The sequence below is a fragment of the Rhipicephalus sanguineus genome, chromosome 11, assembly GCF_013339695.2.
Source record: "Rhipicephalus sanguineus isolate Rsan-2018 chromosome 11, BIME_Rsan_1.4, whole genome shotgun sequence".
NCBI classification, from domain to species: Eukaryota; Metazoa; Arthropoda; class Arachnida; order Ixodida; family Ixodidae; genus Rhipicephalus; species Rhipicephalus sanguineus.
The window spans coordinates 99622163-99650034 of NC_051186.1; the positions used below are offsets into that span (position 1 = coordinate 99622163).

Below are 27872 nucleotides of genomic sequence, written 5' to 3' on the forward strand. Positions count from 1 at the left end.
TGGCGCGAAAGAAAACACGGATCGCCGATTCGTTTCATGGAGCGCGCCGCGCGCGAGAGACGTTGTACGACCCGACCCTGACATCCTTGGGCGCTTTGCCGTTCGCGGCGTGCTGCTAGTGACTGCTGTGTGTGTGAAACGCTGCCGCTGCGCGCGCTTTCTTCTTTTCCCGGCTGTTTGTAGGCGCGTGCGAGAGAGCGCACCGGCATTTTTTTTTACGTTCCGCGCTCCGCCGCGAGAGCACGCCTTCTCTTCTGGAAAAGCGTCGTCTGCTACGAGCGGCCGCTAAAGAAGTTCGTCTGCTTCGACCGGCCGCTAAATTTCGTCTGCTACCGAAGTCGTTAACGTCTGACGGCCTGCCCGTAAGACATCCGACGTCGACTCTCCAAGCTGCGCTACACCTAAGAGCGTGCAGTTGCGTTAACTGTTAGTGAGATTAGCGCCTAACTACAGCAGACTCAGCGCCTCTTCGAGCGTGTGTGCCCGGCTCCAAATCGTGCGATGTGGACTCTGCAGCGCGGGTGTGTTCTACGGTTGTAGTGATGTTTCAGCTTTCACCGCAGTAGCCTCCCATTGTGGATTTTCTTCGCTGAAGCTTCATTTCGAATTCTGCTACTTTTCCCATCTGGTGCCAACGGTGACTTACTCGGTGATGGTTCCTGCGACAACGAAATTCACCGGCTGGCTGTGCCGCGTGTTCAAGAGGATAATCTGTCACGTGATCCGCGACTCTTCACTGGTAAGTTCGCAATTCCCTGCCTTCCCCTCAACTTTCTGGGACATCCTCAAGGCTACTGAACACGGTTCTTTTAATGTACTCCGTTCCAGTCCTACGGTCTCTGGCGTGCTCATGATACCATGAAGCGTAACGCGAGTGGTTTTTACAAGTGGGCCACGGTACTAGCTTTCATTTTCAGTCCGAGCAGTGCGCTTGTGTCACTCATATTTACGTGTTTGAAGTTTATTATCATTTTAATTTTTTTGTGGAAGAAACAGAACGCGTCACTCAGTGGTGACGAATGAAACTTGAAAAAAAGGGAGAGAATGGTATTCAACCGTAGTTTACTATTGCGAAAACCACAGTCAAAATAACTCGCGTAGACGAGATACATCACCAGACGTTAACTAACAGTTTCAAAATTATTTGAGCGCCAACACACGGCACATTCACACGCACACACATGCATGTTTGGTGCCTGGATGTGTGGGTGTGTGAATGTGCCGTGTGTTTGCGCTCAAATAATTTTGAAATGGTTTACCAAATAGTCCAGCAACAAGTTCTTTTAACTAACAGACTATCGTAAACTTCGTGAACTAATTGAACCACAATTATCTTAACTGAACCTTTATCTACATCAGATTCTTACTCATGTATCCGGCACTCGCCAGCAATCCTTAGCATGTCTGACTCATGTTTTCCGTTTTTCTTTTAATCACTGCGGTTCTTCGATAAAAATTAAGATGACCTTGTGCTGTTAAAACTGATTAATCAGTCAGCGAGCCTGCGCGAAATTTACTATTTTACTGCGGAATATGTGCTGAATGTGGTGCATATGAGAAAAAAACAATTTCTTTCACGAGACTCGCTAAAACGTTACATTCCAGCGCGCAATGTCCGAATAAATATTCAAGCAGGGAAAAAAAAACATCGAACAAAGCAAAAGTGTTCACCGTCATTTTTTTCGGCAAGTTATCGAATAAGAATCAAGCAGTTTTGCAGAGGTGCTTCAGCCGACGATGTCGCACAATTCTCAAACAAATAGAAACACGAAAGTGGTCAACAAGTGCAGAAAAGGTGCCAGCGCTCCGTTGGTATGCTCGGCGCTTATAAACACACCCGTCAGATAAAACAATTCTCGTCGTCATTAGACGACGCGATACACAACTCTGCGTTGATGGTGTTACACGCACGCCACAACAGGGTCAATGGCTCCGTACGGAAGGTCTTACATCATAGGTTAGTAACCTCGATAAAATAAACAGCCAGCACAGTAAGCTTGAGAACAACATTCGACATGTCGGCGTTTTGTGTTCCCCTTTTTACAATATTTTACTAAAAACAAGTGTACAATGCATGCGTATTACCAGTACTAACATATAGGCACCCGACAATGGAGTTTTCTAGGTGCGATTAATAATAATTTCTGGTGGTTTACGTGCCAAAACAAACATACGATTACGAGGTACGCAGTAGTGGCGGACCCCTGATTGATTTAGACCACCTGGGGTTCTTTAACGTGCGCTTAAATCGAAGTGCACACGTGTTCTTTGCATTTCGCCCCCATCGAGATGCAGCCGCCGTGACTGGGAATCGAACCAGCGACCTCGAGCTACGCGACACCCTACGTGCTAAGCTACCTCGGTGTCAGGGGCGTAGCCAGAAATTTTTTTCGGGGGGGTTCAACCATACTTTTTGTATGTTCGTGCGTGCGTTTGTATGTGTGCGTGCCTATATACGCAAGCAAAAGTGAAAAATTTCGGGGGGGGGGGTTGAAACCCCCCCCCCCCTTGGCTACGCCCCTGCTCGGTGTATTTGTAGATGCGACAGTAGGCACCTGCAGAACCTGCCTGGCGAGTAGAAACAACAAAGTCAGGTCCGGCAGTGCATTTCCTGGAGGGTCACGCATATTCAAAACTGCGCCGAGGAGGGGTTGTGAAGGCACCCAGGGAACCTTCGTTGAAAAGATGCGCAGGTGGCAGTCAGACACTAGGGCGCATCTATGTGTTCCGCGAACGCCTCATTTTTGGGAAACTTGTACGATAGAAGAGAAAAGTCTCGAAAAAGTTGAGGACCGCGTATGGATTCTTTTAGGGTTTAGTGCATTCGGGTTTCACCAGTTCACGTCACGCTCGACGCACACCGCGGCACAATGTTAGGGAAGCTTCTCGGCTGTTTGAGATCATTCTGTTAAGATGACGCGCAGGACGCGAATGGTCAAGTTTATTCGAGAGCTTACGCGAGAACCAGCGATAACGCTAGAAGATGAATGATGTATAAAAGACGACGCGTTTCGCCGACGATCAGATTGCTCGACGGCCGACGACTGTTGTCGCCGCTATCAGGCCACAGCGTGTATCGCTAGCATTTTGAGTTTTCATTTTCCGGGAACAAGTTCGCACAAATAAAAGAGTGCCGTATTTCCCTCTCTTGCTGCAGCCTTCTTCACAGTCACAACCACGTGACAATATTGGGCTGTTACCCTTGCCGTTTTGCATCTTGAACAATTAAACGAACAGCGTTACGGTAGGCGTACACACTAGAAGCGGTTGTGTCGGTGCATTCCACGTTTCTTGACCTTACTAGTTCACGTCACGAGATACAAACAAAGAAAGCATTCGTTGAACAGCCCAAGGTGGCGACGCACAAATGTCTTAGGTAAAATGACGGGAAATGATATCTGTAAGATTATAAGAGATCGGAGTACAGCAAGCGACAAAGGTGGACTGGGAACCGGTGGTCACTTGAAGCAATAGAATCATTACCAAGGGATGAAAAATGCAGCCGAGGACGGCACAACCAGGTGGAGGGATTCGATTCAATACCAAATTTTTCTTTCATTTAGCAACGAAAGAAAGGAGCAGCCACAAAAAGCTACTGTGAGTAGCTTGGCTAGGTGACTGGCCCCTTTATAACGACACTAAGTGACAGTGCGTTTAGGATGTACACCATTAACAAAAAAAAAAAAAAAAATGAAGACAAGAAAAACGAGGTACACAAGATCAAACTGTAACGCGTTGGTGTTAGATCATGTACAACAGCGCATTAAAAAGAATCCTTTTGTGTTATAACTGTTTCTGTGAGCCAGGCCAATAGGCAGGGAGGGGGGGGGGGGCGCCCTCCCCTCCTCCCCCCCAAAAAAAATTTTGATGACACATGGTGTTTTATCGAAAATAAATCATGAAAATAGGCGTTCAAACACTGAAGGCTTTCAGCAAGTGCCCCCGCCCCCCGAAAAAAAAATTCCTGGCTACGGGTCTGCTGTGAGTTGAAACAACTCTACAAAAAAAAAAAAACACAACTGTAAAAATAAGACATTGTTCATAACTCGAGCAAAGTGTAGTGAAATCAAATAATGTTTCAGTATCATCATTTAAAAAATGTCACGAGCATCTTGCACTGAAATACTTGCAATGCTAGCACCACTCTTTTTTTCTTGTAAGCTGTTTAACAATGAAGGTAGCTACGATGAAGGTAGCTGGTAGCTGAGCATTTGTTTTCCATAGTTAGCACGATTTCGTGTTACTTCCCAGTGTTCCGGATTACGTGTGGCTGCGCCCCACGCAAAAAGAAATTAAGAAGTTTGCAGGTATAAAATGGAATCCGTTCGCGAAAATAACTTGTGGGGTTTAGAGAGAGAAGGAATGTAGGAAAGGCAGGGAGATTAACTAGACAATGCGTCCAGTTTGCTACCCTACACATGGGGAGGGAGAATAGGGGAGTAAAAGAAAGGGAGAGAAGGATAGACACATTTTGACATCACACACACAGTGCCAAGTTTCACAGGCGGTCGCTCAATGAAGTTGCTTTCAAGTACTGCAGCAGTGCTCGTGTGGCTTTCTGGGCCGATGTGCTGCGCGACCAAGCTCCTAAGATGTTCAATAGTCTCTACACAGTTGCAGCTTTCGCACATGGATGAATCGGCCATGCCAATGCGATGGCTGAATGAGTTAGTAAACGCTACACCGATCCACAACCAGCACAGCATTGTAGCGTCACGTCGAGAAATCATGGATGGCAGTTGTAGCTGGAGTAATGATTCAAGGTTCTGTGGGCGACAATAGGAGTTAAGCGGAGAATTCCAGTGCGCAAGCGTGGCATTATGCGCGATGTGACGAAGTTATATCACTGTAAGCAAAAATGAGCCGAGGTGGGAGTAAACGGACTTGTCCTCTAGCGCACGCCCCGATGGGGGTTTTATATACTCCGTCCAGGGGAGTAAAAAATTTACCCCCCTTAAGGACGGAGGTTTTGGATGGACTGAGGGGAGTATTTGTTTACATCCATAGGGGAGCTTTTCCAGGTAAGTATGGGAGTAAATTTTTATAACTATCGAAAAAAAAAAATGCTTTTCGCTGTCGCACCATGCGCCAGAAAATCTTTAATTAAATTAGCATCGAAACACGGAAACTCGATCACACGTACACAAACATGCACACGACATTCGCAAAGTATTACAACACTCACACTGACAACCGCTCGCCACCCGCGCTTCACAACCAAACTTTGGTCACCGAGTATATATAGGCACCACATCTTGACCTCTAATGTAGCTCAGATAGGACACTTCTTTTCCGTGTAATTAAGCAACAAGCATTCATGGCGTACGTGTAAATTTGCGGTGGGCTTATAGATACCACTGAGGCACACCTATCTTTTACTATAAACCCGCCTAACATACAACGCCTTTTTAATTAGCGAATTTTGATTATCGGCTGGCACTCTGTCGCATGGCATGTATCCGCCTTAGCAGTATTGTGCGTGAGTCTGTAAAATGCACATAATCGTACACGAACCACGAGCGGCCGTGCACGAACGCTTCAGCGGCACACATTCACGAGCAACACCGGCGAAGAAGCGCGTCGCCCCGCCGGTATACCGCGTTGTGGCCGACGGCGTCGCTAGGCCTCTCGCAGCAGTACGGCACGGCTATACGACGAACGGCAGCTCGCGATCACAAAATGCTTGCTGCTGTGCAGTTTTCGTCGCCGTTATTTTACACACACAATAAAAAAACAGGTGTCCGCTATCCGCGTTAAGCTACGGAGCGATGCATTTACAACGAACGAGACGGCTCGTAGTCGCGGTTCCTGTTGCTCGCAGTGCAGCGGCGGCCGCATGTTGGTTCAATCTATCTCGTATCGGCGCTCGCCTTCTGGCTATACGTTTGACAACGGTGGTTACATGGCACAAAGAGACAATTTAAACTTACTCATTCCAGCAGCTTTCATTTTCTGTGAAACATATGCTTTGCTTCACCGGTGGCCGGTGCGAGCTCGTATATAGAACTCGCCATGGCGACCGGTGTGGCTGTGCGAGTTCGCTACGCGCCGCCTGCTTGGTACCGACGACGTAGCGAAGCCTTCTTACCGCTTAGAAGTTGCAGCCGGTGAAACATCGGTTCGGTGACACTCCGAGAAGCAAGCGTTGCCGGAGGTCGGGGCGAGCGCGTCGCCGGCGCAGCTCTCACACCGGCCGCCGGCCGGCTTGATGCCGACGACGTAGCGAAGCCTACTTCTTACTGCTTCGAAGTTTTAGCCGGTGAAACTCCAGAAACAGCCCGCTGACGATCGCAACAGCTTACTTTTGTTACCGATGAAGTTATTCGTCGCAGTTCTTCGTAACCCGGCACGTTGAAGCGAGGTATCCGTGGCGTGTCGGAGGCTTGCACTCGTGTGCATGGGCACTGTCGCTTGACGGGAGAATAAACACGGGACAGCCAGCTCGATGTGTTCGCGGTCGGACGCTGGCGCGAGTTGATCTTTTCTCTGACCAGAACGGTTCAGTGGAGAAAATAGTCCTACACGTCTACACAAACCAACCGGCCGTTGCAAATCGTTGCTGCAAACAGATGCCCGTACACACACGCACATTCACACACGCATGCACATCACGACCAAAAATGGTTTCTAAAACTCCCATAGGGAGTTTCTAACCACGTGGTCTAAAACTCCGTGGGGAGTTTAACAGGGTCATGTCGTTCATAAACTCCCTCATTAAGCAAGGGGCGTTTTACGACGACATGTGCCGACTTCACCCCGCTACCACGGAGTAAATGATTGGGGCATGGGGGTTTTAGGGGCTCATATGCTGGAAAAGCTCCCATCTCGGCTAATTTTCGTTTACAGTATAGCTGCATCTACTCTTGACAAGGGGCGCTCCATCGTGGGCACATCGGGCCATGTTCTGCGACTCTAAGACAACCCTTCAATGCGTGCGAAGTCTACGGCGTGGAAACTACCACCAGTCGCTGTCTGATGTCAATGAAATTTGTCATCGCGCCGCTAATCAAGGACACGACATTGTTTTACAGTGGCTGCCGGGTCACTGTGGCATCAGTAGTAACCACCTCGCCGACGACGCTTGTGGGGTTTAACGTCCCAAAACCACAGTATGATTGTGAGGGACATCGTAGTGGAGGGCTCCGGAAATTCCGATCACCTGGGGTTCTAAATATAAGTACACGGGCCTCAGACGCGGCCGGGATTCGATCCCGCGTCCTTCTGGTTAGCATTCGAGCACCATAACCATGTGACCACCTTGGCGGGTAGTTCGCGAAGGATATGTCATAGGAAGATACCTTTCATCCTGCAGTAGACATAAAATAGTTGAGGAAAGCGCACTCCTGGGCTGGTTTTAAGGACGACCCGACAGGAGATACATGGACACGATGGACAGGACAAGTGCTATCCTGACCTGTCCTTCATGCCCATGTATTTCCTGTCGTGTGATTTGTAAGTCTAGAGGTAAAATAGGTTGGCGATAAAGAGGGCTATCAATCGGTAATGATCTTAAACTGTATTTTTTTAAGGATATCAGGAAGGTTATGGTGTGTCAGGAGAGGCTCATGATGGAGCATAACCTTCATGATATCCTTAAAAAATTGAGTTTAAGACTTAGTCATTACCGATTGATAGTAGAGGCTTCCGATACACCATAACATAGAGCGGCCGTGTCAAGAGCTCCCTAAGAGCAGTTTCTCTTTTGCAACTTCATCATTTTATCTTTCATTCGTAATATTCAAATTGCGGTGTTTACAATGCGTACGAAACAGCAGATTGGTTCGTGAAGAATAGTATCGCGTCAATTTTTTGTTTACATTCCGAGGGTATTATCTAGAACTGATTTTTTTTTAAACCTGGGGTTTTACTTGACAGAAGCACGATATGATTATAAGGCATGCCGTAGTGGCGGCGCGTGCACCAATATCTAAACGTGTATCTCTAAATTCAGCGACACCAAAATGCGCCCATAGTGGCCGGCAGTCAAATCGGCGTCACCGGGCTTAGCCGTGCGACATCTTAGCCGCTAATCCGCCACAGCGGGTGGGAAATACGCGATGAAACAGTACTGCATTGCATGACACGTAGCGACCACGTAGACTTCGGAAAAAGTCATTCGCGGATAGCAGTAGCGTAGCCATAATTTTTTTCCTGGGGAAGGGGGCGGGGGGGGGGGGGTTAACCATACTTCATGTATGTTCTTCGTGCATGTGTTTGTATTTGTGCGTGTATATATACACATACAAAATTGAAAAATTTCGGGGGGGAGGGGGGACGCCCCTGGCGGATAGCTTCCAGCAAAAAGTGGTTCATACAGTACAGCGTATAGCTCCAGTATTATCATTGCACCATTCAGTATAATCTACTTATAGCGAGTAGTTATCACTTCCGTTTATGATGCTCCCGTGCTTGAGTGTGTGCGCGTTCTTTTTTTCTATTTTGTTACTCCTTTTTCGTTCCTTACCTTTCTATCCCCCCTTACTCCTTCCCCAGTGCAGGGTAGCAAACCGAAAAACTTTCTTCTGGTTAACCTCTCTGCCTTTCACTCAACCTTTCTCTCTCTCTCTCTCTCTCCATTTTTTTTTTTTTGCAAGATCGACTTTGCTGGTGATCATCGCGCAAATTCGGACACCTATAGCTGCTGCGCTATTTGACCATTGCTCACTAATGGAGAGAGCGAAATAAGCGTTTATTTTTCGAAACAGTGTTCCGAGCAAGAGTCGGTACGTATGACCCAGGGGTGGTAGGGTTCCCTAGTTCAGAGAACCCTCTGGCTTCGACTGTCTTCTTGGCCCTGGCGACCAGTTGTCGCTGTTCTTGGGTTAAGAGAGCGATCCTGGCCTCTCAAGTTTCGACGAGGTGGTCTTCCGCTGTTGGACGTGGACCAAGCACATGGGTCTGTAAAAAAAAAGAAGGAAATATTAATCATGTGGCCTCTTCTCTATTAATTATCTGGGAGTAGCCGTTGGTCCAGTGCCACCAAGCAGCGCTGCACGGTTTCGAAAAAGAATAGACAAGCGAGTCGTGCAGTTTCCGCAATCTTTGCTCCTTCTTTGCCGACGCAAATTCGTCGGAAACGCGTGACGTAAGCATACATCGAGCCGCAACCGCGGGAATCGCGCGGATTCGTGCTTACCGGCTTTCATCTTTCTTTGCGGTTTCACGAGAAAGGCGAGCGTACAAGGAAGCGCCTGTCATTAGCAAAGAGGCGTGTGAAGCAGCGTGCTCGCAATGCCGGGCGATGCCGGCGATATCCTCCCATTCGAGCCATTAAGTCCACTTCATGCGACCATTGCACAACAGACGCGTTCACGAAGTGGGTGTCCAGTCTGTAGCTCGTCGTCAGCAGCTGGTGAAACTATATAGGGACTTTAGGTGAAACGGGCGGCATAAGCAACCAGAGTAGTCTGGTAACACTGGTCTCCCACTCCGTTCGCCTGGTACGTGTGAGTGGGGGATATTTGTGGGTGCGCGCACTACCGTCGCACTCATGTAAACGCCGCGCTTCCAACGGTAGCTCTTTTTGAAAAAGGGAATATGCAGTGGTCGCGCTAGCTAACACTGTTTTGACGCAAGGCAGAAGTCATGTTGCGGCCTCTCCTTATGGTGGCGTTGTTAACCAGTCACGTATACATACATCTTTTGCGACCTTTGCTTCCCGTGTATTTTCTTGCCGCAATAAACTGCGCTCATTTGACAGTCAGCGCTCGCGTTGTTTGCTCCTTCTCTTGCGTCCAGTTTTTGCGCTCTTTTTTCCTTCATAAGAATTAATAATAATAATTGCTGGGGTTTTCCGTACGTTCCAAAACCATAGCATGGTTATGAGGGATGCCGTAGTGGATGGTTCCGGAATTACGATCACCTGGGTCTTTTCTTTTTTTTTTTTTCTGACCTGGGAATTTAGATGCACGGGCCTCTAGAATTTTGCGTCCACCGAATGCGGCTGCCGCATCTGGGTTTCCATCCCGCGACCTTCGGGTCAGCAGTCTAGCACCACAACCATTAGACGACCATGACGGGGTCCTCCAAAGTAACACATTTACCGATTAGCCTTTGAACAAACCCTACTGGTCACTTTTAATCGCTATCAGGCTCCATCGGGATCAATACGATCGCGATCTAACTCCCTGATCGCGGTTTGACTCACGCCTGCATCAAACTCGATCCGGATTAGTTTTGACCGTGTAGCAGCGATCATTGTTGATAGCATAGGCGTGCGCAGAGGGGGGGGGGGGGGGGTCAGGGGGGGGGGCGCGGCCGGCCCCCTAGTCACATCAGAAGAGGGGGGGCGCAAAGTCTGCCTCCCATTGATTAATAGGGAGGGAGGGGGCGCCGCGATGATACTGCGCCCCCCCCCCCTTGATGGGGGACCCTGCGCACGCCTATGGTTGATAGCGATCAAGAACCACGAGCAGGATCGGCCCGATCACGATCGGAAATTCCCGTGTGACACCGGCATGTAAAAACGCCCGGTATGTAAACGGTATGTAAAAAGGCTTAGGTGCACGTTAAAGAAAACCAGGTGGTCAAAATTAATCCGGACGACATGCCTCAGAATCGTATTGTGGTTTTTGCTCGTAAAACCTCTCGCATTATTCTTTGTACTTTTGAGGCGTCATAGTGTCATGGCGTTTTTCAAGTTGTATATTGTATGCGCTGAGGATTTGTAATGTTCGGAAACTTTGGACCATATTTGCTCTATGTTCGACACCCCTAAGGAGTAGCCGGCGCCTTCTTTGTGCGCAACCAACTCCTCGCATAATGACAATTACAAAAAAATGCTCACTTGCACCTGGTGCCAGTCACCCGACGTCTTGGAGACGAGGGCAGCGCTGATTATTGTAGACTTCGGTTCGAAAGGTCTCTCTTCACTATTTCTCTGCACAGCGACTGAACAAGAGTCGTGTGTCGCACTGCAGCAGTTGTTGCGTGTCGTTTACGGCGCAAGGGTGAGCTTTCGCCGATGAGCGAAAGGCCCATTAGCGAATTAGTGGGTGTCACCTGGATGTGCGCTACAGTCGCCCCGCACAGGTGCGCTGCCGAGCGTCTACTTCAGGGGACTTAGGCACATCATGGAGAATAGGCGTGAGTAGTATGACCCCCGCCGCGTATAGGACCCGAAACGTCGGGTAAAAAAAAAACGCGTTTTTGCTTTTATTTACAAGTTTGGTTGGTGTCCCTTTGTTCCAATCATAAGTTCCTTCCCAACCAGACAGAAATCTGTCTAATGGTAACCTTCAAATTATCCAACCAAGTAATTATGTACATGCTTAGGATACCAGAACGAAATTTTTTTTATTGACCACTCGTCCCTGCTACAGTCCCTAGATTTTGCCCTTTTTCTAGAAATTTTAGTCTAGGGACTTTAGTCCCTGATTTTCCTCCGTTTCGTTTCTCTCTTTCTCTCTGTACACCATAGAGCTTACTGTGAGACGGGACACTCCAGGGGTAATCTTCCGAAAAGCCTTTGAAAACTTTTGCAAAGACAAAAAAAAAAAGAACTGGGCCAGCTACGTAATGCTTAGACAAACAATCGGGGGACAGTTATAGCAACACAATGGTTACCAAGGAATGCGAAACGCAGAGAGTTCGATGGAGTGAAGAAATTAAGAAGTTCGCAGGGATAGAATGGAATGCGCAGGATGGGGAGGTCGATGGCAGAGGCCTTCGCTCTGCAGTGGACCGAAGTAGGCAAAAACAAAAATTATGATGATTATTAGGATTTTAGAAGAACATCTTGCTGGGCGAGTTGGTGCATGTCCGTTGCAAATGCAAACTCGCATGCCAGGAACCAGCTCTCACCAAGTCATGCCCGCATGCCACGCATGAGAGCTTCCATAGTCAAATCAATAGGTTGCTTTCATCAGGCTTCCCCACCGCGATCATCACGGCTGTGGCTGATAATCTTCTCAAAAAGATAAAAAAAGAATATCGTGGCAGCAATACAGAACGCCTGCGTAAGAGGAATGTCACAGTTGTGCCATATATGCACAAAGTTGCGCATCACTTGAAAAAAAGTGGCAGACAGGCATGGCGTCCAAGTGGTTTTTTTCTGCGCCAAAAAGGCTCGCTGGTTTATGCCCACGGGTCTGCGGGAGCGGACAACGGCGAAGCGGCTGCGGTAAAAAGCATGCCGAAACGTTCTTGAAATGTGCCACGGGAGTGGTGTACCAAACCCCTCTCACGTGCGGACGTTCGTACATGGGCCAAATAGAGCGCTGCGTGAACGAATGCGCTGGGGAGCATGCTGTCTCGATTACGAGAAGAGAAGGAACGAACTTGCCCTCGCATTGCAGCTCAAGCATGGGGTGTGAGCCGGTCTTCAAAAAGGTAAGAATTTTAGGAAGGAGCAAGGAGAGTGTAAGGTCTGGCATGTCGAGAAGTGGGGGGGTGGGGGGGGATAGTTGTGTCTTATCCCCCAGAAGTGCGGCTTCCAAGAAGCCAGCTCCCGGCAGTCGAGGGTCGAAGCGCAGCGGCGCTCTGTTCGAATGTATGAGGCGCGGGGACAGAAGAGCACTTCTCGCTGCCAGTAACTGTTCGAAGAGAAAGCCGCGCCCTGTTTACCATCGGTTTAACGACCAGCGCGGCGGCCTACGGCCCGCGGGATTCCGGGAAGCAGCGCAAAGGGAGCCAAGACAATGACACCATTAAATCTCGCATAGTGCCCGCGAGCCTCCGAACGGAGACGGTATGTCACGCGAGACGGATGACATGGACCCGCTAGCTAACCGGCCGCACAGTGTAATGCAGGGGAGCTGAACGGCGCCAGCGAGTGTGTTTTTTTAGTGCGCTTCTAGGAATGTCGTTGTCGGCCGTTTTCCACGTTTCTCTCCCGGGCAGGTGGCTCAAAAGGCTGCAGAGAGAGAGAGAGTCGCCAGACAAATTTACAGTCGGCCCAATATGCGGGCTGAGTTCTTTTGATTTGCCATGGGGAGAACTGGGAGGAGCAATGATGGTGTTAAAACCTTGCTCCCGGCTCCTCACGGGGGGTTCTTGTCGCAGGAATGGTGCCATGCACGTGTCGGCTCAAGTTCCGATGTATATAGCTGCCGCTTAACCTTGTATATACACTGTATATAAATATCGTGTTGTTTTGCTAAGAAAAGGAGTCGTCTCCATCCTTGAGAGGTACCAACGACAAAGACGAGGCAAGGCAGCTACGGACAACCTTCCACTTCCTTCAGAAATTGACGGCGGCTACGCAGCCGAGAGAGCTCTGCTCCGGAGTCAAGAGGGAGTGGGGAGAAGGTTGGGTCGTGAGCTGTCAGAAGCGTTTTATATTAAGAAATTGGGCGACAGCTGCGTGAGACTGACACTTCTGTTGCTCTTTTCTGCGCAGCTTTCTTATTTTTTATTTCTTTTTTTTTGACGTGAGGTATCCTGTCATGTCGACGCAATGCGTTGACGCAATGAGTGATATTCTGACTAGTATCATTAAGGAGTGTGCAGTGGAAGTCGGGGGTACAGTCGTTAGACAGGACACTGGTAAGCTATCCCGAGAGACGAAAAAACCTCATCAAGAAACGTCAAGCCGTGAAAGCCTCAAATGCCACAGACAAAATAGAGCTGGCTGAGCTTTCGAAGTTAATCAATAGGCGTAAAGTAGCCGACATAAGAGAGTATAATAGCGGAAGGAGCCTTAAAGCTATGAAGGCAAAACTGTGCATAGGCAAAAATCAGGTGTATGCATTAAGGAACAAGGAAGGCAAGGTCACAAACAATATGGATAGAATGGTTGAGGTAGCGTAAGAGTTCTACAGAGATCAGTACAGCAGCCGAGACAGTCAGGATGATAACGCAAGAAGCAGTAATAGCCCAGAGGAATCTGACATCCCACCAGTATTGACAGGAGAAGTAAAGAAAGCCCTAAAGGGAATGCAAAGAGGCAAAGCCGCTGGTGAGGATCAGGTAACATCAGACCTGTTGAAAGACGGCGGTGAGATTATGTTAGAATAACTGGCCACCCTGTATACGAAGTGTCTCACGACGGGGAGGATACCAGAATCTTGGAAGAATGCCAACATCATCTTGATCCATGAGAAAGGGGACATCAAGGACCTGAAAAACTACAGGCCCATCAGCTTACTATCCATTGTCTACAAGCTATTTACAAAAGTAATTGCTAACAGAATTAATACGACATTAGAATTCAATCAACCAAAGGATCAGGCAGGATTTCGTACAGGCTTCTCAACAATAGACCATATTCATACTATCAATCAGGTGATAGAGAAATGCGCGGAATACAACCGACCCCTATACATAGCCTTCATAGATTACGAGAAGGCCTCCATTTGATTCGATGGAGACATCAGCAGTCATGCAGGCACTGCGGAATCAGGGCATCGACGAAGCCTATATAAGCATAATGAGAGAAATCTACAGCGGATCCACAGCCACTATAGTCCTTCATAAAGAAAGCGACAGAATCCCAATGAGGAAGGGCGTACGGCAGGGAGACACGATCTCTCCAATGTTATTCACCGCGTGTTTACAGGAGGTTTTCAGGGCCCTAGATTGGGAAGAATTAGAGATAAGAGTTAATGGAGAGTATATCAGTAAGCTGCGATTCGCTGATGACATTGCATTGATGAATAACGTGGGAGATGAATTACAGCTCATGATTACTGAACTGGATACGGAAAGTAGAAGAGTAGGTCTGAAAATTAATATGCATAAAACTAAAGTAATGTGGAACAATCTTGGCAGAGAACAGCGCTTTGCGATAGGTGGCGAGACACTGGAAGTTGTAAAGGAGTACGTCTACTTAGGACAGGTAGTAACCGCGGAGCCGAACCATGACAGTGAAATAACTAGAAGAATAAGGATGGGTTGGGGCTCATTCGGCAAGCATTATCAAATCATGAATGGTAATCTACCACTATCCCTCAAGAGGAAGGTATATAACAGCTGCATCTTACCGGTACTTACCTACGGAGCAGAAACCTGGAGACTTACGAAGAGGGTTCAACTTAAACTGAGGACGATGCAGCGAGCGATGGAAAGGAAAATGATAGGTGTAACCTTAAGAGACAGGAAGAGAGCACAGTAGGTCAGGGAACAAACGGGTGTTAAGGATATCAGTTGAAATCAAGAAGAAATAGATATGGGCCGGACACGTAGCACGTAGGCAGGATAACCGACTGGATTCCAAGAGATGGCAAACGCGTGAGGGGGGGGGGGGGGGGGGGGCAGAAAATTAGGTGGGTAGATGAGATTAAGAAGTTTGTAGGTATAACGTGGCAGCAGAAAGCACAGGACCGGGTTGATTGGCGGAACATGGGAGAGGCCTTTGCCCTGCAGTGGGCGTAGACCGGCTGATGATGATGGTGATCCTGTCATGTGTTTCCTCCTCTTTTTTTCCCCTTCTTTCGATTTATTTGGGACGTGTGGAAATAAAAGTGCATATATATGCAGCGACCAAATGAATAAAGCCAGTGCAGTTTGCGCTCTTTCCGTTTACTCTGTCATTTTCTTCCTGTGATCGTCCGATTTAATGCGCAACGATTCCCACCACAAATTATTAGGATGATGGTGGTGGTGTTCGTGACCGAAGCACGGCACGCGATCGCCTCGCGACTGAAGAAATAGTCCCGCTCGTGCCCTCGGCAATGTTCTCCGAAGGCGGGCTCACCGGCCGTCCGGCTCGTGACGTCAGTCAGGAGTGTGCGCCCGTTGGTGCAGGCTTGTGTGCATCCGCCGCCTTTGCGCAGGGAATGCATTCTGGGAACGACAATTTCCGGTTGAAAAACACCTCTGCAGGAACCACAACGCGTACAAATTTGCAAATTTTCAGTTCGGTTCTAACGGTTCACGTGACGTGACAGTACGAAGGCCTCAAAAATCAAGCGCTACATTCCACAAATGAAATATATGCGCACGAATTTTCCTTAAAAAGCATGGCCTCTGAGAATGAGCGAGAGTGGCGAGAGAAAGTGGAGGCAACGCTTGAGGCTCAAAAGGCAGAAACACAGTAAATAAGTTCTGTAATTTTACGTGCCTAAACTGCGTTGCGACTTTGTCGGGTTAATCCTGACCGCTTACGGTTCTTTTAACGTGCACCTTAAAGGGACAGACAACTGCCCAGAACATGAAATGAGACGAGTCCACTGATGGAAAGATTGTCCGTCGCATTGACTCAAACCAACCCTGTTGTTTTCGTGAGAGATGGATTTCTATTTTTTATGTCTTAATTGTCGCCAAAAATGACCTACGGCGCCTCTGGCGGCAGAAACATGAACGATCCGATGAACCCGGCCGCGTGACCGTTGATTGCTGTACGCGGTCGACGATTTTTTTTGTTAGTAGTGGAATATTGTTCGTTTCTTTATATTAAAAAGTATTACTCCATAAAAAATGTACATATAGGCCTGCGTTAGTAGTATGCATTAAAGTGGCGCTGCTTCCGCGTGACGTAATGATCCCATGCTCGTCAGCGTGTCTTCAGCAACTTTTCAGCTTGCTCATGCAACCGTGCACGTAGTTTCCAGGTCGCTAAGATTTTGGAGCGACATAGTTTTGATACTACACTTAGTCTCAGAAATGACGCTCGCTGCTCGGCGCGGCCTCGCATACGCGTAGTGACGTTTTCTATGACTTGGCTTGGCTCGTGCATCGAGAGAGTAACGACGCCGGGACAAGCCACCCATGACACAAGCGCAGGCAACCTTGGACGCATGCGCACACAATGCGGTACAGATACAGGGAAGGTGTATAATGGCACATCATCTCATTGTAACAGCTTGTTATTTTCACAACTAGTTGAAAAGTATAAATAAAGGTGGTTAAGCATAGTTAAAGGAACTCCTGCGAAAGCAGAACAACGATAGCTTTCACAAATCGCGAGAAAGGCTGGCGGCAACGCTATCAATTATCAGCGTTGCTAGAGGAAAGGTGCGTCCGTGTTTTGAGCCTTTGAGATCGAAAAATACTGCCTGTAAAATCACTTTTGGGGTTAACTACTGCAGCTACAAACACTGCGAAGGGTGAGCTTTCTGTCGCACCGTAAAAAAAAATATGGGTCGAGAAAACTCAGTTGTCGGTCCCTTTAAACACCGGCGCTCTGCGTTTCCCGCTCATCGAGCTTAGCGGTGCTAAGACAAGAAAATGAATATGCGGAATAAAGCTCACACGCCTCTACGAATGAATGCGTCGGTTTTACAGCGAAAGCTGTTATGAGATCATTTCTCCGGCCGTTTTTGGCGCCGTAGTTGTCCGCCGCCGCCGCTGCCGCCGCCGGTGTCCGTAACCAGTATCGCTCGAAATAAGAAAAAAAAAACTAAATAAGAAAAAATTCGAACCTGGGCCCTCTGCGTGGGAGCCCCGTATTCAACCTCTGAGCCATGCCGGTGCTTGAAACTGCTTTGCAAAAAGGTCCTATACAGGCTTCATGTCGGGAAGGAACCACATTAGCATATGCAATATAGCGTGGTAGAAGATTAAAATAAGCACCAAGCGTCGCACAACGCGAATTCTGTAACCAGGCGTCAAACAATTGCGAATTGCGCAACGAGTAGGTTGTTGAATGCTTCCAACCCATTAGAAAAGGGCTCTGCCATAATTCTTCATCGTCATCAGGCGCAGAATCAACAAATTGCGCATAATCCCTTACATGCGTTTAGCAGGTACCAACGCTCTCTGTAGAATGACGAAAAATGGCACAGTGCCTGCTGCCCTACTTCTAAAAAATTACAATTATTTATAGCGTAGTGGGTTCCTCGCAAGTGCACTTGTATTGGTTGCCAAGGAAGCCCATAAGCGCATGATCCACTTCCTCGGGGTCTCAGTAAGATTACAATGATTTATAGCGTAGTGGGTTCCTCGCAAGTGCACTTGTATTGGTTGCCAAGGAAGCCCATAAGCGCATGATCCATTACCTCGGGGTCCCAATAACGTTCTTCGCCCCCCCCCCCCCCCGTCTCTCTTCCACGTCAACGCATACAGCATGACGGGAGAGGGAAATAGCGACCGGGCGTCACCCAATGCAAATTACATAACTGGTGGGCCGTTTAAAGATTCCAACCCATTACAAAGGGCTGAGCCATAATTCTTCATCGTCATCAGTCGTCACGTCAACAAAGTGCACATAATGCCTTACAGACGTGTAGCTGGTGCCTCGCTTCTCCATAGAATGACAAATAATGGCTTAGTGGGTGCTTCCCAACTTCACAAAAAGTTTGATTTGTGGCGTAGTGGGTACCTTTCTAGTGTACTTGTATTGTAGCCCCAAGAGAGCTTAACGGGCTCTAGAAACGCCGCTCTTCCAGCTTTCGCTGTGACTGTGCTGCGGTTTCAGCGCAGGCCCGGCGTTTTTTTTTATTCCACATGTGTAACGGTCCCTTGGGCAAAAGGGCTTGACAAGCGAGCACACACAAAGGATCGCTTGAAAGGCAGCTTTGAGCATGATTTACAACTCAACTGTCGTGGTAAGCTGACACGTACAGCCATTACTTCCGCGACGGGAGACGAGCTCTTTTCACGCGTATTTCCCAGGAATTTGCAGCCATTGATCCAACATTCTAATTTTGTCTTCTCATATTTATTTTGCTGAGGGCTGAGGGGGGGGGCGATGGAATTTACCAAATCGTGGGGTACGCAGAGAGCTTAGTAGAAAAGACATTTGGCCAAGTTGATCATGATTCATTTTGAAAACGGAGCAGCAACACGAGGACAAAGAACGATACAACGCCCAGTCTGTTGTAGCTTTCTCAGAAAGCTGAGAGCGCTTTCTCGTTCTTTCTGTGCGGTCTTCAGGTAAAATATTGCGGGGGCGCGCTCCACGGTAAAGCGAGAGGGCACCTTCATGTCTCCATGATTGCTTTTTCGAGCTGGTTGCCGGCATTTTCGTGGCCGAAACCGCAGGGTCACGCACACACGCACGCATGCACGCACGTATACACACGCATACACACACACACACGAAGCACGTGCCTCCCCCCACCCTTATTTCCTTTCTGCCACGGGATACAGAGGACAAAATGACACTCGACCACACTTGCCTGCCCGGCCCCCACTTCAGATCAAGGACGTGCCCCCCCCCCCCCCCCCCCCCAAAAAAAAAAAAATTCTGCCTACACCCATGCATCGCCCCCTCCAAGGCCACAGCAGTGCGCACGCATACGCATACCGCTTTTACGTCATAGCAGCAAAGCGCGTAGTGTATGCTGTTTCTGTATACCGTACTTTCTTTTTCTTCCTTTATTACAGCGCGTGGTAATTTGCAATTACAAACACTCGGTTCTCAAGGCGTTAAACAGTCGTTTTTTTTTTTTTCTCTTGCCTGCCTCTCGTGTGCGTCGCGTATGGGAGCGATGTATGAAATATGCATTTATTGCTGCGCACTGATACTGCAGGGTGGCCTCCGAGATACAATCTACCGCATATCCGGTGAGAGCACCGTTAACGAACGAGGCCAGGAAGTAACATCAGGGACAGCGCGCTCCGTCAGCTCGATTCCTATACGTATTATATAGCTTGATCTGTACGTGTTATGTAACTGACTGGGTAAACAATAATTATCGCATTGACATGTTCCCCACGCCACCGTTAATAACACGCCACCGTCATTTACCCACCAAAAACTAATTCCGCACTATAACTTAACGAAAATTAGCCGCTTTCGTTTAAACCACGTGTATACTTAACATGACAATAATCAATTGGTCTGCGGCCTCAAGGTCTGCTTTGAAATTGTAATAAAGATTTGACGTACTCTACAGAGCCGAGAGGCATAACGCCTGGGCATTATAAATGAACGTCTTTCCCGATCGCGAGGGCGCTGAGGCAGCATCCATTTTTTTTTCGTGTTTTGTTTTTAACAGCGCCGTTAGCCCACGCAGAGCGAACAGAAAACTGTCGTCATCATAAACCGGCACGCGCTCTCTGCGTCCTATTCTTCATCTTCGTCTTCATCATCTGCTTCGCCCCCAGAACACGTGTGTCTATTTGTCCGGCGTGGGATGCAATAACTGTGATGGGCGAGAGAGCGAGTACGGAGACAGAGAGGTAGAATGAAAACGAGAGAAAGGAAGGGAGGAAAGACGGGAAAGGATAGAAAGTCAGGGAAAGAAATAAACAGAGAGAAAGATGTAGAAACAGACAGAAAAAAGCGATAGAAAAGAAAGAGCGCAAGAGAGAGAATCAAAGGAAGAGAGAGATAGAAAAAGCGAGAAACAGAAGGCAATAGACAGATATAGAAAGACAGGAATAGAAATAAACAGAGACGAAAAATGGCGATGAAAAAATGGAGAGAAGAGAGAAAAAAAAAGAAAGAGAGGAAGAAAGGAAAAAAAAAGGGAGGCTGTCAAGCTTCGCACTTCCTTCAGGCTTGGCACCATTAGCGCGAAGCAGCCTTAATTTCACTGTTTTCACCGGTTTTTATGTGTCTTAATTTCTCTTAGCTTTTTATGTGCTTTAAGGGGTCGATACTCCCTTTCGTTACAAAAGGCGCAGAAGCCAATCACCATTGCCACCATCATCGTAGCGCCGCTCGGCCCGATCATTTCGCTGGTACGTGCATAGGCGTATCTACCGGGGGGGGGGGGGGGGCAAAGGGGGGCGCCAGCCCCCCCCTCCCCCACTGAGAAATGTTAGGGGGGCGGAGACCCCCCACTTTTTACAGTGATCATTGTCGGCTCCAGTCTGGGAAACTAACAAGTCAGGCAAACTTTTACTTGAAAGCAGCAATAACGTAAATATGTTAGAAATTTGTCCTCCGATTCAGCTGTGACGACTGTCCTCCGTGTGCCATGACCACGCACTGTAGGCTGTCTGCGGTGCGGGCTACCTATTCCACGCTTGCGCGTCTTGCGCTCAACCATTGCAGAGGAGGCTATCGCTCAGCTGGGGCTCTATAACATTACAGCAATCTGTCATGATTTTATTTTGTTCTGCCTGGTCTGAAATTTACGTAATCGGCGACGCAAGTACGGGCGGGCACCAGTAAACGTTTTACAGCCCGATCAAACGCTCTCTTTCTTTCAGAAAATTGAGTTTCTTTCTTTGAAAACGATTAGCATCGCCACTGCTCCGTATCCAAGCTGCTGTGAGTAGATGAGTGTGCAGAAGTGTCCAGTATTTTAGTTCTGCCTAGCCAGGAGAGCTAGAAAAGATTCCCACTTTAGTCTCCGATTAACCTGCTTCACCTTGCTCATCATGTGGTAACCTGCAGCGGTCGCGGCGGCTTCTAACAAGGCAGTGAAGTCGAGCACATTGAGAAACAAAGCTTTGAAGTTTGCCCTCGATCCACGGTTTTCTGGACTAAGAAGGCTGTCCACTTGCAAAGGATTGCGTCTGTTCCTAATAATTTTTATTTCTCTCTCTACCGCTCTGTCAGCAACGATGACTTCACAGAAAGTTGTATACGCGCAAAAACAGCTCAACATCGTTACACTACTACTGAAAGTATCTCTTATACACATATGAATCCATCTCGCCCGCTGCAACAAGTAGCCGCTGCCAATGTGATTGGCGGGCAGCCTTCTGGAATTGCGTGAATTACGTGTACTGTCTGGCTATTCCGAAAAAAATTATTGTTCAATAATGCGCTGCTTATTGTGCAGACTTCATTTTAATGCCGCGAGTTTTCACGTACTTGTGACGTCGCCTAACAAGGAGGCGATTTTATGGCACATGACATGACATGACAAGAACTATAGGAGTCCTGGGGAACTCGAATCTGGGGAGCCGGAGGCCCCCAGATCAAGTTGGTGGCTCCGCCCTCGATGGGACTGGAAGTCCAAGTTCCGTCGCGATGTCGTGGGCCCTCTGGACGGCCTGGAGTTGGGTGTGGAGATCGCTGCTCTTCAGGGATTCCTCCCATTGTTCTTTCGTGGAGGGTGGAGAGGCATTAAGGGTTGGGCACAGCCAGAGCATGTGGTCGAAAGAACATGAGTCATGGCCGCATTTGGGGCACGACTGTAAGTGGTCGGGGTCTATCCTATTAAGGGACCGAGGAGTGGGATACGAACGTGTTAGCAGGAGTCTGAACGTGGTAGCCTGAGGCTTGTTCAGTTTGGGGTGGGGTAGTGGAAATGTTTTCCTGGCTAGGCGGTAGGGGAAATAATTTCGTGAAAAGTACATAATGAATGTTTATGGATGTCGACCTCGTTACGAGCCTGGCTATCCGTGGCAGCGCGGCACGTGAAATCGCGCGCTAACCGATGAGCCTGCTCGTTAGTGTTACATCCGAGGGGGTTAACTAAGCCATCGAGATGAGCTGGGAACCACGTGATGTGGTAACCCCTTTCGCTGTTCTCCCGCGTTCGTTGCAGTGCTTTGTTCAAAATATTGTTCGCCTGTTCAGACACGAGGGCGCTCGAGAAGGATCTAACTGCCGTGCGCGAGTCCGAGAACACAACAGCAGGAGCCTTTGCGCTGTGAAAAGCCAGAGCGATCGCCGCTTCTTCCGCCACGTGGGCAGTTTTAGTGTAAACAGAGGCTGCATTAAGCATATTGCCTCCCGCGTCAACGACCGAAATAACGAACTTATCTCCACCGTCATATCTGGCAGCATCGACAAAGAGGGCCTCTAGTTTCTGTTGATTGATCTTTTGAAGGATGGCCTTGGCTCTCGCGAATCTTCGACCCTTATGGTGCACTGGGTGGATGTTTCGCGGGACAGGGTCAACCATGATGCGATTTCTGTTCTCCCGGGACAAGCTAACTTTCGTCGCCTGTTCATGTCTAGGCTGAATACCCGCTTCTGCTAAAAGCTTAATTCCTGGCTTAGTGGATGAAAGTCTCGTTATCTGAGCCGCTGTGTGAGCTTCTATTAGCTCGTCAGCGGTGTTGTGGAGGCCTAGCTCCAGAAACTTCTCGATGCTCGTGAAATGCGGAAGGCTGAGCACGCGCTTGAGACCAGTTCTGATGAGGGAGTCAAGCTTGACCTTCTCCGCCCTAACCCAATTAAGGTAAGGCGCAATGTAAAGAACATTACTGAGAAAGAATGCCTGGTAAGCTCTGAGCAGATTGTCCTCTTTGAGACCACCTCTTCGATTTGAAACGCGGGATACAAGTCTCAGTACATTACTGGCCTGTCCAGTGAGCCTGTTGAGGGCCTGCGAGTTACAGCCCCTGGCATCAATAAGGAGACCTAGGATCTTTACCGAGTCCCTCCTCGGTATAGGCTGTCCATTCTTAGCTCGAATTTCTATCGGCAATGTTTCGAGAGGCGCAAGGTTTCGGACCCCCTGTCTAGACGGTCGGTATAACAGTAGCTCTGATTTATCAGGGGAGAGTTCAAGGCGCGTGTCTGAAAGAAAGTCCTCCGTAGCCTCCAGTGCGCTTTGCAACGAGTGTGCGAGCATGGCTAGCGAGCCGCCCGGTGCCCAGATCGCGATATCGTCCGCATAAATGGCGTGTCCCACGTTCGGGATTGCAGCGAGGCGAGTGGAGAGCTTGTGCATGGCTTTGAATAAGAGCGGGGAGAGCACGGAACCCTGTGGGGTGCCGCAGTTGCCTAGTTCGTAAGGCCCTTCCGAGACCGTGCCTATTCGGAGGTGTGCCTTGCGATCCGCGAGAAAAGATTGGGTGTAGTCATGAAAACGCTGACTCAGGTTAACATAACATTTTTTACGAATAGGAAAGAACCAATGACCAATAATACGCCGTATTGAAAATATATTTTATTATTATTTTTTCTTTAAGCAGTCATGCGTAAGGGATAATTACGTGGTGGATCACTTGCGCGTCATTTGTTGCGTCGTGTTACGAGCAGGTTCTGTGAGCATGACAAAGAAAAATTTCGACCAATCCTTAACAGCTAACGATCTACACGAAAGGAGACAAGACAATGCGGAGTAGTATAACGTTATAATCGCCCACATTTTTTCAAAGAAAATTTGAGCATACACAGTTTGCTTAAAGGGCCCCTGACAGCCGATTTTTTGTTTGTGACATTTACGTTGTAATAAGTAGGTCTATGTCTTGTAATCACGGAATGACACCGTAAATCCTCCAACGTGATGTCTAATTAATCCTAGCAGCGTTAATTATGGTCATTTTTCGTGTAGGTTCAAAACGCGCGCCGAAAGAGGATAAGAAACTAGCGCCGCGCCGCGGCGGTCGCGCCTCGGGGCACGCGTGATGACGTGCGCTCAGTATTGGGTGACGTCAGCCACGCGCTTGTCGAACTGCCAGTTGGAGAACACACACACGGAGAGCTCACGCTGCCTGCCGACACGTACCGAAGAAGGAGAAGGGGGGAGGAGCAAAGAGCAAACATGTTTCGCAATATACCGTGCACCACGCATATTTCTGTCTGTGACGTCGACAACACTTGCTTTACCTCTGCAACGTCACAAGGGGCCTACGTCTACGTCATACTAGTGGTTATGTTGATAGGAGTTCAAAATTCAGATGAGCACTCAGGCTTACTTTAAAACCAAATTAAAATATCTTAAAGGCAACGCTCGTCACTCATAATCGGTCAGAAGTGCCCCCGCATGCAGGGCTATCAAACAACACAAGCATCTCGAGTTTCCAAATTCGGTGTCAGGGGTCCTTTAAGCTATTTACTTGGAGGAGCCGGAGGGGAGGAGTAAAGGGGCCACTTCACCGCTTTCCTGTCCACCCCCCACCCAAGCTGGGGAAATGTAGGAGGGCAAGGATCGACACCTAGTATATATATAAATTCGTAGTCATTTATAGTCTTACCAGCTCAATGTGGTTTCCATAAATATTAATCGGCTGAACTTGCTCTTCTTGTTTAGAAAGACTTTATCTTAGAGGCCTCTAAGAGTAGAGAAATTGGCACTCTGCTTATCCTGAAGACTTCTGTGATGTACCTTGCTTTGTCAGCCACACGTTTTGTTTAATAAGTGAGAACTTAGGTGCTAAAGTCATAGTAGGTTCTTCATACTCATCGTATTTACAACGCCAAACTGATACTGTGAAGTTTGCAGGTGGAGTGCTCAGATGAATAACAAGTTAAGCCCCGCCACGGTGGTCTAGTGGTTATGGCGCTCGACTGCTGACCCGAAAGTCGCGGGATCTAATTCCGTAACTGGGAACAGTAGCGCAAAAATTCACACAGACGACGACAGAGCAAGACGGGACACAGCGCTGTGTCCCGTCTTGCTCTGTCGTCGTCTGTGTGAATTTTTGCGCTACTGTTCACAGTTATGCAATACCAACTAGCCCACCAGTCTGTCCTTTTAAAGATCTAATTCCGGCCGCGGCGGCTGCATTTTGTATGGCGGCGAAAATGTTCGAGGCCCGTGTAGTTAGATTTAGGTACACGTTAAAGAATCCAAGTTGTCCAAATTTCTGGAGCCCTCCACTACGGCGTCTCTCACAATCATATCGTGGTTTTGGCGGCTTTGGGACGTTAAAGCCCAGAAAAAAAAAAAGAACAGGGTAAGTGGGGCTGTACTTTTGAAACTTCAAGGTAATATTCCCAAAATGTTATTAAATACTCCTATGTTGTCGCGGTGTAGCGCGGCCCAGCCTACACAATCTGTTTGTGCAGATTCTTCTTTGATTGAAAACAAACAGTTTTGAAAAGAAAATCATCTAATCATCTCTATTAATATAAAAAGTCACGTCAAATGCAGAGAAAATGTAGTTCCCCCTCCTCTCTCTCTCTCTCTCTATATATATATATAGTTACACACACACACACACACACACATATATATATATATATATATATATATGTATGTATATATATATATATATATATATATATATATATATATATATATATATATATATATATATATATATGTGTATGTATATATATATATATATATATATATATATATATATATATATATATATATATATATATATATATATATATATATATATATATATATATATATATATAGTTGAAGGAGTGGTTGCCTTTGGTTGCCTCCCGCTCCTTCTCTCTCTCTGTCACCTCCTTCCCCTTTCATTTGATATCCATATAAACACGGAAATATGCACGAATATTTACGTCTTGAGAAAGGTCAGGCTCTGACCGAAACGTCGACGTAATAAATGTAGTCTTCTTGAAGTGCCACCTCTTATATACAGGGTGTTTCAAGAAATGTGTCCAACCTTCTCAAAGAATCAGGAAAATGCGATATTTGCTCGGGCCTTTCAGAATTGCTTTTTCTGTAGCGGCAGGAATCTTAAGGTAGTTAAGGACATCATTTCGTACAGTAATTAAGAAAGTTACATTAATTAACTTTTAATTAGTGGAGTTAGGTGATTGTGTCAAATGGGAGAGTTGAAGTTCTTCATGCGAGGAACCCATCTGAGCTTTGAGATTTCGAAAAAGCGTCCTCTAGTAATTGTTGTGGCGTAATGAAATTCAACGAAATGTAACGGCTTTCAATAGCGAAAGCCATCGAATTCGGTTGAATTTCATTACTTCGTAATTATTACTGGAGGCCGCTTTTTCGAAATCTCAATGTTGGGATGGGTTTCTGGCACGAAGAACTTCAATTGCCCAATTTGACACCGTCACATAACTCCACTAATTAAAAAGTTAATTAATTTAACTTTCTTAATTACTGTCTCAAGTCATGTCCCTAACCATCTTAAGATGCCTAGCGCTATAGAAAAAGTAATTCACTCATTTTGGACGTCTCAGAAGAATATGGCAGTTACGTACTTCCATGTTTCTGTTTAGGTTTCACCATTGAATTTCGTTACTTCGTAATTATTACTGGATGCCACTTTTTCGAAATCTCAAAGTTGGGTTGGGTTTCTGGCATGAAGAACTTCAATTCTGCCCTTTGACACAACCACCTAACTGCACTAATTAAAAAGTTAATTAATGTAACTTTTTTAATTACAGTCCCAAATTATTTCTTTAACCATCTTAAAATCCCTGCCACTACAGAAAAACCAATTCTGAAGGTAGCAATCAAATATCGCATTTTCCTGATTTTTTGAGAAGGTTGGACCCATTTCGTGAAACACCCTGTATATATATATATATATATATATATATATAATTTCCGCCTGCCCCCCCTTTGCCCCACCAAGAGCAAGCATAGTCAAAATACAATGCATATATTCCCAGCCTCTCAGCCCCCCTGAAGGAACCCACTTGTCGTGGGTGCCCCCCCAGTAAAAAAATCCTGGCGCCGCCCCTGACAGAGTGAGAGACGCCAGCCCCCCCACTCGCGAACGAGTTGGTACGCCACCGGGTACGCGCGATCGTGCACGGGGAATTTGAAAGTACACAGTACAGTATTCACCGATTCAAACGCGACATCAAATTTTTAGAATAACGACTTGTATGCGTAATTGCTCGAGATAACCACGTCATGTCGCGACGAATCTGGTCTCTAAAGATATTATTGCCTCTGATCTGCGCGTTATAGTCAAAATTACGCCGATATCACCCGAACTCACGACGGCAGAAACGATATGATGTGCATTACTTAGCCCTAAATTGTCCTATTTCAATCCGTGAGTACTGTACACTGTCTAGAATTACTCCAATTCGCTCATTTCCGAGTATAGGCTTCCAAAGCTACCGTCGAGCGGCGCACTGCTCTTATCGCAAATGGGGGCATGCACGGCCACAACACTGCCGCCCCCGCTTCCGCGCACGCGCAGAGCTCTCGGATTGCATCTGTGGTGCGTCACAATGTAACTACTGCTGACTAGCAGTGCTCCGGGCCGAATGAGGAGCGCATGCGCGCACGTGTCCTTGCTGCCGCCGCTGCCAAATGCGGCGACAAACCGCCTTCGCGGGCAGCGTTTGGTACACCGCCTCGGTCATGTGACCTGAGTAGAGACGTCACGTATGGCGTCAAACCACAGCCGTAAATTTTGCACGAGAGGGAAAGGTTCCGTCTGGAGCTGCACGTGTATCGCTAGGTTCACCAGTTGCAGTGGTTGGCCAGAGACACCGGGGGGGGGGGGTACAT

General features: G+C 47.7%; 1 protein-coding gene across 2 annotated transcripts in view; it reads left to right on the forward strand.

Annotated features, from left to right (window-relative positions):
* The first annotated feature begins 629 nt into the window (after nt 1-629).
* Nucleotides 630-27872, forward strand: part of LOC119373402 (kelch domain-containing protein 3) — a 536457-nt gene continuing 509214 nt past the window's right edge. For both annotated transcript variants that reach the window (XR_007414339.1, XM_037643431.2), the window contains exon 1: nt 630-739. Coding sequence is in view for 1 of the 2 variants with exons in the window: in XM_037643431.2 (XP_037499359.1) it covers nt 653-739 (87 nt within the window). In the remaining variant the exon portion in view is untranslated. The remainder of the gene's footprint in view (nt 740-27872) is intronic.